Genomic DNA, 15,558 nt, shown 5'->3' with positions numbered 1-15,558 from the left:
GCAACGGTGATCTCTATTTTTCTTTTTTTCAGCCAAAACAAAGACCACTTTTCTTGGCTCATGGGCGATGTATCTAGGAACCAGCGGCCAGGACAACGCTGGACAGCATGCATCAGCGAGCTCGAAAAAAAAAGCACGAAACAGTAAATAAAAATTGATCATTTTCACTTCAATTCTAGTGGTTTTGTGCATGAATTACTCTGGAATGCATAAAGCTTGTGTTAAATGACAGGCGACCATTAACAAGCTGTGCATTTTTGTGCATTGCCTACTCCAGAACACAAATCCTGTGTTAATTGACAGGTGACACAGTATTGACTGTTACAGTGTACGAGCACTATATCAGACACACTACAGAAGACAAGACAGACTACACAAGACAGGACAAAATACAGAAGACAGACTATAAAAGACAAGACAGACTACAAAAGACAAGACAGACTACACAAGACATGCCCAAAATATGACAAGACTACAGAAATTTTATGTGTTAGAATCCTGTAGTGTGTTTTGACTGGGTTCTGCCTCCTTAATATGCAAACTCGTGGCCCGGACAATGTAAAGATGTACGGAGCTCAATGGGACCCATGTATTTTGGTCTTGTTAGTACTTATAAACAGCGATGAGAACAAAATCCCAAATGCTCCTGCCAGATGTCCCGCCTCATCTATTTGTAGTGCAGAATACCAGGGAAAAGAAGTGAAAAAACCGTACTAATTGCCTTTGTGTGTGTCTCCATGCTTTACAGTGGAAAGGTGGCCGTTCAACGGGCCTTAATTGTCATGGCCGTATTGCGTGAATAGCTGCGTAAAATATCTCTCTTTGCGCTACTTTTAATGCCACACCCAGCAGCTGTTAGCCTAGTGAGCACAGAGTTCCCTGGTTGTCACAGCACGTAGCCAGAAATTTATCTCGGGAGGGGCCTGAGGCAGTTGTACAGGTTGAAGCCTGGGGGAGGGGGGTGGAGCACAATGTTAGAGGGGGCTTGGCTTCTAGCCCCCCTCCCCCCCCCCCCCCGGATACGTGCCTGGGCTGTCAACCAAGAGGAGACATATCAGTCGTCTCATGGTCCAAACGTGCCAAAAACTGCACTGCACGATTGCAACGATACAATAGCTACCCGAAGATATAATACACCTGGAACTTCCAAGATTGCTTCTTTTCCACTTCCCTACCCTCAACTATGCAGCGAACGATTCCGCAATTAACTTTTTTTTTTTCAGAATATTTCTTTCTCTTTTTCAAGATTGGTAATTACGGACGATTCGCTTTATGGACACTTCAGGAACCAAAGTGTCCATACTAACGAGCACCATTATTCAAAAATGCAAGATTGAGGGCAATGTTTCCTGAGCTTCTCTACATTATGTAGCAATAAATGTCAGTGCAGTTCTAAGCGCCTACATGGTTATCTATTCCCCAAAATTTAAGGCGATGTGCTCAGTATTTGCGGAGAAAGAAATAATTATTGAAAATAGGCTCATTTGAGTCATACCGATTTCGAATTCTTCTCTAGGAAGTGACCACTTTCTCACAATGGCTGAAATAAGCCTGACACACTCATTCTCATCAGCGCTTTTAGCAAGAGAAATATACATTTTAATCTTAGTCATTGCAATGTTGCGAGAGTGAGCTGTGCACTGCCTCTGCCACGGCGTCGTTTCTCTCCTAAAACATTAGCCTTTTCCCAAAACGAAATCACTGTTGGCCTTTCGAATAATGTACCGAATCATATCGAAAGCACGCACTTCTCTACAGACGTCAAAATAAAGGTAAGGCCCGCATTGAACGGTGTTGGTCTCCTCTTCCGTCCCGTCTGTCAGCGCTGTTTCGACGTATGCCGTACAAAATGAACAAACCAGCCCTCTCCAAGGTTTGTATCACGCAATTTACTCGACGGGCTAAAATTATACCAAAGGCTTTTTCGCACGCGGTTAATCAGCCGAACGTTTGCGCAAGAAAGGGTTAATACCACTGTAAAGAGCGTATTTATACTGCAGTTAATGCGAAGGCAAATACAAAAAGAAAAGAATTGAAATTCCTGACCTACGTACGGCGACATCTTTTGTAGCAATAAGCTAAACCTGCCCGGAAGGAATTGATTTTCTCTCTTATCCGCTGTCTGTAAAAAATGATTCGCGAAGGCGGAATCAATGCAGAGCGTTAGCTAAGATTTCTCCAATTGTTTCGATAAATTCGAATACCAGCGTGTGCATCATGAAACGACGATTCGTTTGGGGCCATCCTCATCCCTCTGCGACTACTCGTTTGCCCGCCGCGGCCCTCCGAAGGTCGCCCCCCCCCCCCTTATGGCTTCGAGCACTAAAGGTCGTCGGTACAAATTTCTCATAAACCGGACTTTAATTCGACTAACAACTTTGTGCACAGAATTGTTCCGAATCGTTTGCCACGACTCCGCACCACCCGCGCTAAACGGATCGGCAGCAATTTTGTAACCAATGGCGAACCAAATTGGCACCAGTCGCGGCACCCGTTCAGACGCCAGATATGAACACCAGCATATGGGGTAAACCGGTGCGGCGACTGCGCGCGGTCACGTGATGGGGACATTACATTTTGCACGATGCTGGTGTAACTTGATCACATGACCGGCTGCCATCTTGAAATCTCGGACGGAGAAGAAACGTTCGAGTGCGAGACGAATATCTCGCGTTCAGTATGTTGTACGATCGATCTGCGCGTCACCAGTGAGAAGAAAGTGCTACGAATGACACCACATGGAACTAAAACCTGCGTAGAGAAAACGCCAACCGTTTCCTGCTCCCCTTAGGAAAACATCACCGAAATAAATTTGCTTTGAGCCTATTGCGCCTCTGCATTTTTTTTAAATCAGTCTGCTGAACCAAAATGAGCAAAACCAAAGACTGTTTCCATACACGTTTCAGGAAGCGCGAGTTTCCCTAAACGACAAAATAGTCTGGTACTGTGATGACCAGGGGGGTTGAAAACTAGCGTAAAACAACTCGGGTCACAACAACGACGCTGACCCTGCCGTTAGGCATATCTCCGAGCGGCATGACTCCGTTGTCTTATTATGCAAACCGTTTCTTTTGGCATCTTGGCAGTTGATCGGAACTCTGTCTTCGACTAAAGTGCTCCGTATACGTGTCAGTAGCACTGGACGGTCTATGTTATGGCGCCCGCCAAGCGGACGTGTGCAATGTTATAAAGCCTAAAGGCCACGTGTTCTGAATTTGTAGCGTTAAGAACGGGAGCGTGATGAATTACGAAGATTACAGGGCAAAGATAACAAGATAAGGCTCGACGCCTTATATTTCCATTACCGCCGGGACACGACAGGTACATATAGGGTAAATAAGGCAAGAGTTCCACGTTAGCAGTGCAACGGAAGACACGGGCGAAAAAGACGTACACGTGACAACGAGCCACCGCTTCTGGCACGATATCATCTAAGCCTAACTACTTCAAGATCCTTAACATAACCTTTGCGTATGGTCTGGGCCGTCTGGACGCAGAACGAGTGAAAAATACAAAAGGAAGAGAAATATCGAAATCAATGGATGAAATCACTAACCTGGTAAACACGTCTGGTAGACAAGATCTCGGCAGGCAACGGCCGTCGAAGCGGGCACCAAGCACCACAATCAGCAGAAGCGGAGATCGATGCTGCGACTGCGTGCTGGCACACAAGTCAGGGTGGACAGGTGGAGGAGCAACGTCTGCACGCGTTTATCAAGGCAGCAGGTAGGCTGTGATTGGCTTTCCGCCGTCACGTGACCCTCTCTCCCGCCGGCCAAGACACAAAGGGACGCCGACCTAGCAACCAACCCCGACACTGCTTCCTCCCAGGGACTCATGCATGTGACTCATGAATGACAACTCACTCATGACCCAGTGACTCATGCATGTCAACTGACCTTAGTGGGACTTCTGGAATCGCGGAAGTCTTTTGTGTCTGGACACAGGGAAAAGGGAGAGGGCGGGAAGGGTTGGAGCTGGCTGTAGTGCCTGAGAGCTAAGGTGAAGATTGCGTTTTTCGACTGTAATGTCTCTTTACTCGGAATTTATGCCCACTCATATTTCATATCTATAATAATTCGTTTGCCATTAGTAAAAAAACTGCACGTGTAAAACATTTTCTGGAATTCCGTGTTATAAACTCGGACACACATGTCAGCCCTGAAAAAAAAATTGTCATACGTGGGCGTTCGTTATTTCCGAATAATCGAGCATTTCAAAGTACGCCCTTTCCGTTGACTGCTTTTTGCCTTCTTCGCGCTTTATTTTGCCTTTTTCCGACTATAAATGAAGCGTGTAGACAGGTGAAACATCTAAGTTTTTTTTTAATATTTTGACCCCTAGTAAAGGTTTGCAAGACTTATTTAAAACACTGCGCAGAATAACACAGGACGAGAGGGAGAAACACGCAAGACGCCTGGCCTGTGTGAGATCCGCGGTCGGCACGTGATATAAACAGTTTGGAAAGAGCTCAAAACAAAGTGATTCGCTTTTTTCTTTTAATTGTTTCAAGAGCGAAAAATACTTTTTTTTGTTTTTGGGGAGTTTAACGTCCCGAAGCGGCTCAGGCAATGAGAGACACCGTAATGAAGAGCTCCGCAAATTTCGACTACCTGGGATTATTTAGTGTACGCTTACATCGCACAGTACACGGCCTCTAGAATTTCGCCTCCATCGAAATTCGACCGCCGCGGCCGGAATCGAACTCGCGCCTTTCGGGCCAAAACAAAGTGATTCGCTTTTTTCTTTTAATTGTTTCAAGAGCGAAAAATATTTTTGTTTTTGGGGAGTTTAACGTCCCAAAGCGACTCAGGCTATGAGGGACACCGTAATGAAGGGCTCCGGAAATTTCGACTACCTGGGATTATTTAGTGTGCGCTTACATCGCACAGTACACGGCCTCTAGAATTTCGCCTCCATCGAAATTCGACCGCCGCGGCCGGGATCGAACTCGCCCCTTTCGGGCCAGCAGACACCGCGGCGGTTAAGAACGAAAAGGTGCCTTGGTTGTTAAACACTTCAGAAACGTAGGAAATATCTTAGACTGAAACTTATTCAAAACATATTTCACTCTCGCACAGGTATTTTTACAAGCCTGACTACGTTTCAGTACAACTGCACCATGAAGATAAGATTACAGAAATGTGATGCAAAACTCGAGCATTTTAAATGTAATTTTTCATAAAACTAGGAGACTGGAACAAGCCTCCATCGCGACGATTCTCTCAACTGAGTTCCTTTCTTCTTTCACTCCCTCCTTTATCCCTTCCCTTACGGCGCGGTTCAGGTGTCCAACGATATATGGGACAGATACTGCGCCATTTCCTTTCCCCCAAAACCAATTATTATTATTATTTCCTGAGTCAGTAGGCCTAGTCAAACAAAACAGTGTATTGTTTGTTTTTTAGTAAAACGAGCTTTTGGGCAAGTTGGTTACTTTGCTTTTACATAACTTTTCTCTGCCAGGCGATAAGATGGGTTTCACAGTGTGATAAAGTTTTGTTTTTGTTTTTGGATTTGTTTTTCTTTGGTGGGGGGGGGGGGTTGGTTTTTTGGTTTTTGTGATCGAGGTACGTGTACTTGCTGCGCGCGCATCCGCGGCGGAACCTTTATATTTCCCATTCCTGGCGAAATAAAATCAGTTGGGAGCAGCTTTTGTCCGTGTCGTATGTGTTTCTCCCCTTTTTTGTGCTCGTAATTTTTTACGCTGCAGTTATGTGGAAGATATATTGTTTGTGCGTGTAAGTGTTGGATAAAGTTTTCTTTTCATGTATACATGATGTGTTGAGGCTTTTTGACAATGTCCATGATATGTTGCGTTAACTGCGTTATTTATTGGTTTTTACTTTCATTCCCTCCCCCCCCCACCGTAAATTCTAATAAATAAATAAAATGTGGTAGAATTGAAAGGAGTAATTACTCATTAGTACCCAGCGAAGCACTAAAAGAAACTGCTGTTTTTGCAGGAACTTCATTACTCAACCTGGTCATAAAAATTCAATTAGTTATCCATGACGTCAGGGACATGTAGCTGCATGCCAGGGTCCCAGAGGAAAAGGGAAGCGGCAATATTTGGAAAATGGAGACTACTCCCTAGGCTTCTTCAAACTTTGTACAAAGGCCATATGTGCTCAGTGGATGTGGGTGCTTATACACGTCAAAGCAAGAATGTATGTCATTAGTCGCGCTGGTGCAGAAGCCTCTGCATTAGCTCCATGGACCTCCAGCGGGTGTTGTGATGGCGCTTACTTCCTGCTGTGGAGTTCGGCGAAGTGACGCGACTGCAGGACGGCTATAGGGAACAACAATAGCGTCCCCATAGCAACCATAGTGCTCAACAGGAATGCCAGCGACGACCATGAACGTATTCGTTCCGATCCTCGCCCAGTGGTCCCCTTTAGTCACGGTGGATTTGAAGAGTTGTCCGAGTACCGCACCTCCGACAAAGCCTCGGCATTCCGGTCACCATTCAAGCTCGGTCACCATTCAAGTTAGCCCAATTTCCTGTGTCATGCAGCTGCCCTCCGGACGCACAAGCGCGGCCACCTGGAAGCCGCGGGGACGACAACGTGACCGGGTCCTGTTCCCTTTCCCTCGACCGAGCTGCGAAGAAGCATCAAGACTGCCCTGCCGTGGGTGGTACCATCAGTGCCATCGTGTGATTGGACATCATTCTTCGAACTGTATTCCCCAGCTAGCGATCTGGGGAATACGAAGAGTATTTAAGGAGCTGCTGGTTTTATGCCAAAAGAGCCCCCCCTCCCCCCCCCCCCCCCCCATTTTTGAGAGGTATCAGAGACTCCCGACTCCTATGAAGCTCTCTTTACTGAGAAGCACTCTCAATTGCCCGTACTTGTACATACTGTAAATAGTCCTTGTATAAAGTTTTCCAAGTTTTCTTCCTCCGATCGTCCTCGTCTCTTCTCCGGCCCAGTCACGCTACCCGAGATCCAACACGGGGTGCGCTAATGCATTGTGCGCCGCAATCTCCTGCACTGAGCCTTATTGGGCTGGGCATTCTCGGAATAGCTGTCCCGGATGACTCACATCCTGGACGTGGTCGATAACCATCACAGAATGCCGAACTAATACAGAGCCCTCTACCGCAAGGTGACTAATGACATACATCCTGCTTTGACGTGTTGAAACACCCACACCCGCTGATCGCATATGACATAGGTCTTTGCACTCAGTTGAAGAAGCCTAGGGAGTGACCTCCATTGTCCAAGTACTCCCCCTCCATTTTCCCCCTCAGACCCTGGCGCATACATGTCAAGGACGTCATGGATAACTATGCCTGACGTGGAAAAGTGTGTGTATCCTGGAGGGGGGGGGGTCAATTTTCTAACCAGGATGAGCTATGAAGTTCCTGACAAAACTGCAGTTTCTTTTGTGCTTCGCTGGGTACTAATGAGTAAATACTCCTTCCAATTCTACTACATCTTTTTATTTATTTATCATGGCCATCGTCGCCGCCGCAGTGGCTCAGTGGTTATGGCACTCGGCTGCTGACCCGAAAGACGCGGGTTCAATCCCGGCCGCGGAGGTCGAATTTCGATGCAGGCAAAATTTTAGAGGCCCGTGTACTGTACGACGTCAGTGCACGTTAAAGAACTCCAGGTGGTCGAGATTTCCGGAGCCCTTCACTACGGCGTCCCTCAGAGCGTCAGTCGCTTTGGGACGTTAAACCCTATAAACCAAACCAAACCATGGACATCGTCAGTACCGTCAACACATAATGTATGCATGAAACAAAAGCAATTTTGTCGAACACTTTCACACAGAAAAAAATATGCTGTTTTGCTTCAGGGATTCTACTGGTTTAGAAAATACTTCATTTAAATGAATCGTTGCGCAGTTGGATGTAGGCTTGTTCCATACGCTTATATCTTTGAAAAAAAAATTACATTTTAATGCTTGAGTTTTACATCGCATTTCTGTTTCTGTAATCTCATTTGCATGGTAGAGCTGTAGTGAAACGTAATCAGGTTGTTAAAAATACCTATGCGAGAGTGAAATATGCTATTAAAATTTTCAGTTCCAAAGTTTCGAGGACATTTCCTACGTTTCTGAAGTGTTTACCAACCAAGGCACCTTTTCGCTCTTGAAACACTGACTTTAAAAATGAGCGAATCGCTGTGTTTTGAATTCTTTTTATACAGTTCACATCACGTGCCGACCACGGGTCTCACACAGGCCAGGCGTCTTGCGTGTGTGTGTGCGTTTTTCTCCCTCCCGTCCTGTGTTATTCTGCGCAAAGTTTTTTAAATATGTCTTGCAAACCTTTAAGAAGAGTCGAAATATTAAAAAACTTACACGTGGTTGGCCTGTCTACACGCTTCATTTATAGTTGGAAACAGGCGAAAAGAAAGCAATGGAAAAAGCGTACTTTGCAAATCTCGATTATTCGGAAATAACGAATGGCCACGTATAATAATTTTTTTTTCAGGACTGACAAATGTGTTCGTGTTTATAACACGGAATTGCATAAAATGTTTTACACGTGCAGTTTTTTTTTTACTAATTGCAAAAGAATTATTTAAGGTATGAAATATGAGTGGGCATAAATTCCGAGTAAACCGACATTACAGTCGAAAAACGCAGCGGTCCAGCCCCCCCCCCCCCCCCCCAAGTCATAAGACCCCTTTCCAGCCCATGGCATGATCTGATTCTCAGTACACTGCTAGTGTGACGATGCAGGAAGTGGCGCCACAATGCAGAGAGGGAACAAAGCCGACATCCCCTTTGGCTCTCATTTCCGGCTTCGCCAGGCTAGCTGGGTCGTGAAAATCCGCCTACCCCACTAGCTGGAAATGGGACCTTGAAAGTCAGTGACCTTTTGTCAGCTCGAGGTGGGCTTTATTACACATAGCATGAGCCGCGACTCCAGTGCAGCTTAACTCCTGCAGTGTCAATCTTCCCCTTATCACCCAGGCACTACAGCCAGCACCAACCCTTCCCGCCTTCTCCCTTTTCCCTGTCTAGACACAAAAGACTTCCACAATTCCAGGAGTTCCACTAAGGTCAGTTGACATGAGTCACTGGGATTAGCGCGCGATCTCTGGGTGCGTTGGTACGTCGGCGTCCCTTTGTGTCTTGGCCGACGGGAGAGAGAGTCACGTGACAGCAGACAGCTAATCACAGCCTACCTCGCTGCCTTGATAAGCGCGGCCAACCATTGCCTCTTCACCTGTCCACCGTGACTTCGTGTGCAAGCACGCGCACCTTGCGCAGACTCAGCATGGATCTCCGCTTCTGTTGATTGTGGTGCTTGGTGACCGCTTCGACGGCCGTGGCCTGCCGAGATCTTGTCTACCGGACGTCTTTATCAGGTCAGTAATTTCATCCACTGATTTCGATATGTCTATTCGTTCTGTCTTTTTCACTCGTTCTGCGTCCAGACGGCCCAGACCATACGCAATGGTTATGTTAAGGATCTTGAAGTAGTTAGGCTTAGATGATATCGTGCCACAAGTGGTGGCTCGTGGTCACGTGTACGTCTTTTTCGCCCGTGTCTTCCGTTGCGCTGCTAACCTGGAACTCTTGCCTTATTTACCCTATATGTACCTGTCGTGTCCCGGCGGTAATGGAAATATAAGGCGTCGAGCCTTATCTTGTTATCTTTGCCCTGTAATCTTCGTAATTCATCACGCTCCCGTTCTTAACGCTACAAATTCAGAACATGTGGCCTTTAGGCTTTATAACATTGCACACGTCCGCTTGGCGGGCGCCATAACATAGACCGTCCAGCGCTACTGACACGTATACGGAGCACTTTAGTCGAAGACATAGAGTTCCGATCAACTGGCAATATGCCAAAAGAAACGGTTTGCATGATAAGACAACGGAGTCATGCCGCTCGGAGATATGCCTAACCGCAGGGTCAGCGTCGTTGTGACCCGAGTTGTTTTACGCTAGTTTTCAGCCCCCCTGGTCATCACAGTAACAGACTATTTTGTCGTTTAGGGAAACTCGCGCTTCCTGAAACGTGTATGGAAACAGTCTTTGGTTTTGCTCATTTTGGTTCAGCAGACTGATGCAGAGGCGCAATAGAATCAAAGCAAATTTATCCTCGGTGATGTGTTCCTAAGGGGAGCAAAGAACGGTTGGCGTTTTTTCAGCGCGAAAACGTGAGCTAGGCGCCATAAAGCTGCCTCTAGCACGACGTCGTTTGCAATTTTATTTTCTCCTGAAATATTAGCGTTCTCAAAAAACGAAATTCATTATTGGCCTTCTGAATAATGTGTGCGTATGTAAAATAACCGCGAAATATTAAAAATATGGAATATTTTGGAGGTTCGATCTCTCGTGAAACCAACCTGTTGAGACCGAAGCAGCATGAGGAGAAAAAAAAATCAATTATAAATTATTTACCGCTACTTCGGCCATCATTATAAAGACAGCAAAGCAGGTAAAATTTGGTGTCTGTACTCCTTTGAAGATCGATTTCAGTATAAGAGCTTCGGCTTTCCTTTCGCGATCGATCTCCTGCAAGCCATGATAAGAGGGCGAAATGCAGATTTCAAAAACTAGCAAAGAATGTAACCAAAAAAGTTAGGCCTGAGGTTTAAACACGGTTATATCAAAAGGTCATGCGATATCTCTGGCATGGCTGGACAGACGGTCCCGACTACTCTTCTTCCATTGTTAACGAGGTCAATGCGGCTACGAAACGTTTTTTTTAAACGTCGCATACGTTGCCGTCACGTGACATGGCAGTAGCGGCACCTCGAAAGAACTCGTTCAAGGTGAAATGCCAAAGGTAAAGAGTCAAAGGGCAAGCCACCATGGCGGACATTAGGCATAATAGCGTACCTTTAGTGGACACCAAGGGTTTTAAACTTGGTCAAACCCAGCATAATGCGAAAGCATTCCAAAATCGCCAAGGTCAAATTTTGTTAATGGGCCGGGCCCAAATTTGGAAACGACCCGGGACACATTTGTAAGTCTCCATTATGTCGGGCTCGGCCAATTATGGTTGGCCATCTGACGTTTGACTTACTGCTGCTGCTAAGCGGCTTTGCAAGGTCACACCAAGGTCAGATTTATGCACATCCCGGAGATTGAATTTTGCATCCATTAGAGTTATTGCTCTGATCACGGCTGTCAATCTTAGAAGCAACAAGACTACAGTGTGCAGCACTCCGGTGTAAGGATGTTCATAACAGTCTCGCACCTGCAAGTCTTCTGTTCTTTTTGATCGCCACATTGTAAGAACGTCGCTAACCGATTTTTCGTCAAACGAAAACTAGCAACAGCGTATTTACATTTTTACCATCAGGCATAGTAGGGCCAAAAGCTCACACGCTGGTATAGTGTTGTCTGCTTAAATCGCCACTGCACAGTGCCGTGCATGTGCCAGCCGCGATTGCATTTTTTTGCTGGCAGTATTTCTAAGAATGCATTCTCAATAAGCATATGTTCCACGCCGAAGCGAATGAACCTGCAAGGATGGCCTTCCGCCAAAGGCGTCGCCCACTTGTCATTGCGTCATGGTCGATCCCATTTCACGGAGGCAATCGCCAGTCACCTGCGATTTAACGCCAGGGGATTATGAGAACAACGGCTTTACGGGAATCTGTCGACGCCGTTGGCTGGAAGCATCCTTTGAGGGATAACTCTCCGCTACGTTCTTGAGTGTTACCAGAGACAGCTGTGGCCCCCCTATCTGTATCTCATCTCCTCACCTAAACATGCCAACCCTGCCTAAATTTATCCTTAAACTCACGAGTGTCTGTTCTGCGTTGGTAAATTTTCTGTTCTTCAGTTGTGCGAAGATATCATGAAATTGCATTTATTTGCCGACCCTTCCTAATGTCTTCCTGTGCCTTATCTTTTGTTTGTACACCAACAGATTCACTGTAGGAAAGTCAGCGGCCTATGCAGCTGCTGACCCAAAGTCTCGGCATATGGGACCCAGAGTCAGCCGCCACGGCGGCGAAAACGCCCCGCACTGTCTTGCGCCGGCTGGAGCCATCGACTGCTTAAGGTCGGGGCCTTGCACGAGCAGAGATTCAGGTCCTCTCTGCGCCATCTTCAGCAGGCTCGAAGTTCTCAACAACTTCCTACGGCCAATAAGGCTCGAACTTATCGAAGTGCTGCCCGGAAGACTGTCCCTGGCGTGGTACCAAGCGCCCTGGGTAGTAACCGCGATTCAGAACGCGTCCCGGTACCACCCGCGAAAACAGGAAGACTGTCAGAACCTCGCCGGCAACGTGGACAATGAGCGTTATGATGAAGAAGATAGACTGAGGGCCCTATCCGTCGTCCAAGACGTCCTCTGGAACCACCGCTGCGTTGTGTCTGTCGATGTAGTGGGCGAAGCGTTTGTTGGTCACGAAGAGCTTATCGCCGAGGCTCTCTCCCGGGCAGCACCATTTCTGAGGTCGCTCAGGATGAGGTCCGCTTACCGCGTGACCCAGGCGCTCGTAGACTACCTGGGAATAACCATCTGGTCCCTCAACCATCTGCAAGAGGTAGCGTGGACACATGAGAAGCTGCAGAGATGCCCATCGGAGGGTGTGCTGGCCTTTCTACAAATGACGACGACGCTGTCTGCTCTGGAACTGACAGAGGTGCACATGCCTGCGCCGCTTGCGGCCACTATGTTCAGAGCGCTCAAGAAAAACAGGAGCCTTAAGACGCTTTGCCTGAGCGCTTGCCTGGTCATCAGCGATCCGAACATGACGGGCGAAATATTGTGCGACTACGTCAGCAGCGCACAATGCGGGCTGCTCTCTCTGACGGTCCGCAAGAGCTGCACAAGTCACCAACCTTCCCTCAAAGCCATCGTGGATGGCGTTTGCATGAACAAAAAGCTGCAACATCTGGACTTCGCCGGCTTCTTTTTGGGGAGATGGAACTTCGGCGTCATGGCCAAGCTCCTCACAGTGAACCAAACGCTGCGGCGTCTCACGCTCATTGGCATATCGTTAACTGAGGCGTTCCAAGCGCGCTTCGAGTCCACGAAGGGCTGGAAGCATTGTGACAGAGAAGGCACATATGGCATGCCGCTTTGCCTGAAGGGTATCGCTCACCACGAGTCCCTGGAACAGCTCACCGTGGATATATCGACGTTCACGGCCAACGAGTTCAGGCTGTTCTGCGAAGTCGTGCGCGCCAACAAAATTATCCGCATGGTCACGTTGGTCCGCGTTCACGACGACGACGTTAGCACCTTCTGCGGAATCATCCGGAAAACCGGCACGGAAAACCGAATCCGCCTGGAACACAACTACGTCGTCAAAAACCGCTTGGATGACTTGGCCGAGTACCCCAATTTGATAAAGACCGTGGTTTGGAACGTCGGAAACTTCTCGGACATGCGATTCTTCAAGAAATCTCAGAACTTGTTCCCTCGTTGCGCTCACGTGACCTCGTTGAGTCTGAGCGTGAGCTACGCATGCCTGTTAAGCGCTGACGTCCTGTTCACCGTCGCAGAGCTCTTGGAGACAACGACACACCTCAGAACTCTACAACTCGAGCTTCCGGTGAGCGGCGTTCTGGAAGGCAGTCACGGAATCCTGGTCGAAGCCTTGTCCAAGAACAGTAGCCTCCGGACACTGCGACTTCACGGCATGCGTCTCACTGCAAGGGAGATGGGTCAACTGGCTGTCTTCATAACAGGAAACAGAATGCTGTGCGACTTCGGCTTCTTTGTAAGCGAGATCAACCGTGCAGACATGGAAATGTTCATCCTCGAGCTGGTGTCGTCACGCTTCTCGGACAACTACACCGTGCTCCAGCTGAGCCACAGTCACGTGTGTGATGAGGCTAGCATGTACATCGATAAACTCATCAGACGCAACCGCGCCCTGGCCATGAGGGCGTTGCACTTCGCGATGGGCGTCACCCAAAACAGGAGCTCTTCCGGAGCACTCGAAGGGGTGTCAACCGAACAAGGCGTCATTAGAGAGGTCGCCGTATTTGGTGGCGTGGACGAAGCTACAGCGGCCGCTGTTGTGAAGCAAGCATTGGATTGCGTCGTCGAGGCGGACGGCTACGTGAAGGCCACGGGAGTCCTGCAGAACAGCGCCATCTGCCGCTCGGCGAGCGAAGACAGCGACTGGCCGGTGCAGCTGGACGGACTCGACGTCAATAGCTGGCGCCACGTGCTGCAGTTCCTCAAATTGGCGGAAGTGGTAGGCGAGTGAAATCCAGCTCCCTGAACGTGCTGTAGTCGAGAAAGCTGACGCTGCTGTAAATAAAGCTTTTATATTGCAAATACAACGCTCAGTATATGTGTCGTGAATGCGAGACACGTTCAGGCGATTCCATTCGCTGACAAACGTGGTCTTTGCGCAAAGCTTCGTGGTATGCATGTGTGCATGGGCAGTATTGCCTTTTGGATATTTCTGCGACTAGTATTCGAACCCGTGGCGGCGCGAACAGATCATCTTCGCTGTACACTGTACGAGATTACTATGCTATCGCCGCAGCCATGGCCTGGAGCATAGGCCGCCTGCGTGCATTGGGCAAATTGGCATCGACGATGAAAAAGTTGAAGACGCGCTTAAATGGCTCCCTGTGTCCGCGGAAACCTCAAGCGCGCTTTCAGGTACAGTCTTGGTCAAAAGATTTGAGGCCAAATGGTTTTCGTTTCAGCCGCATAACAGAGCCATTAAGGCACTATTAAAGACCGAATCACCTTTAAATGCTAGCATAAGGTTTCTTCTTGCGGCAGTGAAGCATCCTGTCTGACTTGCGTTTTGAATGAACCGCTACACGGAGATCTCTAGGATCATTCATTTCGCTGTGGCTTCAAGTCTTTTGATCAAGACTGTACGTCGTGGCGGCGTCCACCTGTAAACAAGCTGCTTCCGCACAATATTTCGAACTTCGCAATGCTAAACCGCCAGCCATTTTTTTTTTTTTACTTGAGGCGCGTGCAAATATGGAAGATTAGGTTTGGTGGTGCTGACCACCGCACAAGAGCCACGGGTCACCAGTCGACGTGTAATGGCTCTTCTGCGGGCAATATGCAACGCAAATTTGCAACGGCAGAGGTATGATACGAGGGCCTAACCTTCCTGAATCTGCATCCCCAATCGCCTTCCTGTATTGTTTTCGGCGCTTTTAGACGTTCTCGCAACTCTTTGCAGACTCAATCTTCCCTCAAAATTAGTGTACAGTCGTGAGTGAAAAAGATTAGCGCAGTGACGTCACCGGAACAGCGAAAATCGTACTTTGCGAACACGCCTGGAAATTTTGTTATTGGCGTGTTTGTAACCGCAGCGCCGAGTGTTGCTAGATGCCGCTCCAGCGACACGTCACTAGTGCAATCCTTTTCAATCGCGACTTTACGGCGGCAATTCATGTATAAGAGCACGCAGAGAAGTAATGAAAAAACTTTGATTCAAGCTTTTTCCTTATAGGCACGAATGGCCTTAGCAGTTCAGTTGTTGAATGTAAGGGGCAGAACATGCGTAACAATTCTCAAAATAATCTGCTTCTTGTAGCCTCATAAAGTAGTTCATTTAGCAGGCAACGAAGTTAAGGAACCTAACGTGTTTGTGCCGAGGAAAACATACCGCTTCCATCCCATTAAATACCCTCAAC

General features: G+C 47.7%; 1 protein-coding gene across 1 annotated transcript; it reads left to right on the top strand.

Annotated features, from left to right (window-relative positions):
• The first annotated feature begins 11,860 nt into the window (after nt 1-11,860).
• LOC144100122 (uncharacterized) lies at nt 11,861-14,178 on the top strand. The gene has a single exon (XM_077633156.1). It carries the CDS (start codon nt 11,910-11,912, stop codon nt 14,151-14,153), a length of 2,244 nt encoding a protein of 747 aa, XP_077489282.1. The 5' UTR covers nt 11,861-11,909; the 3' UTR covers nt 14,154-14,178.
• Nucleotides 14,179-15,558: the final 1,380 nt, after the last annotated feature.

This window comes from Amblyomma americanum, chromosome 8, assembly GCF_052857255.1.
Source record: "Amblyomma americanum isolate KBUSLIRL-KWMA chromosome 8, ASM5285725v1, whole genome shotgun sequence".
NCBI lineage: Eukaryota > Metazoa > Arthropoda > Arachnida > Ixodida > Ixodidae > Amblyomma > Amblyomma americanum.
The sequence above is the reverse complement of the archived record's forward strand: the minus strand, read 5'-3'. Positions and strand labels throughout refer to the sequence as shown.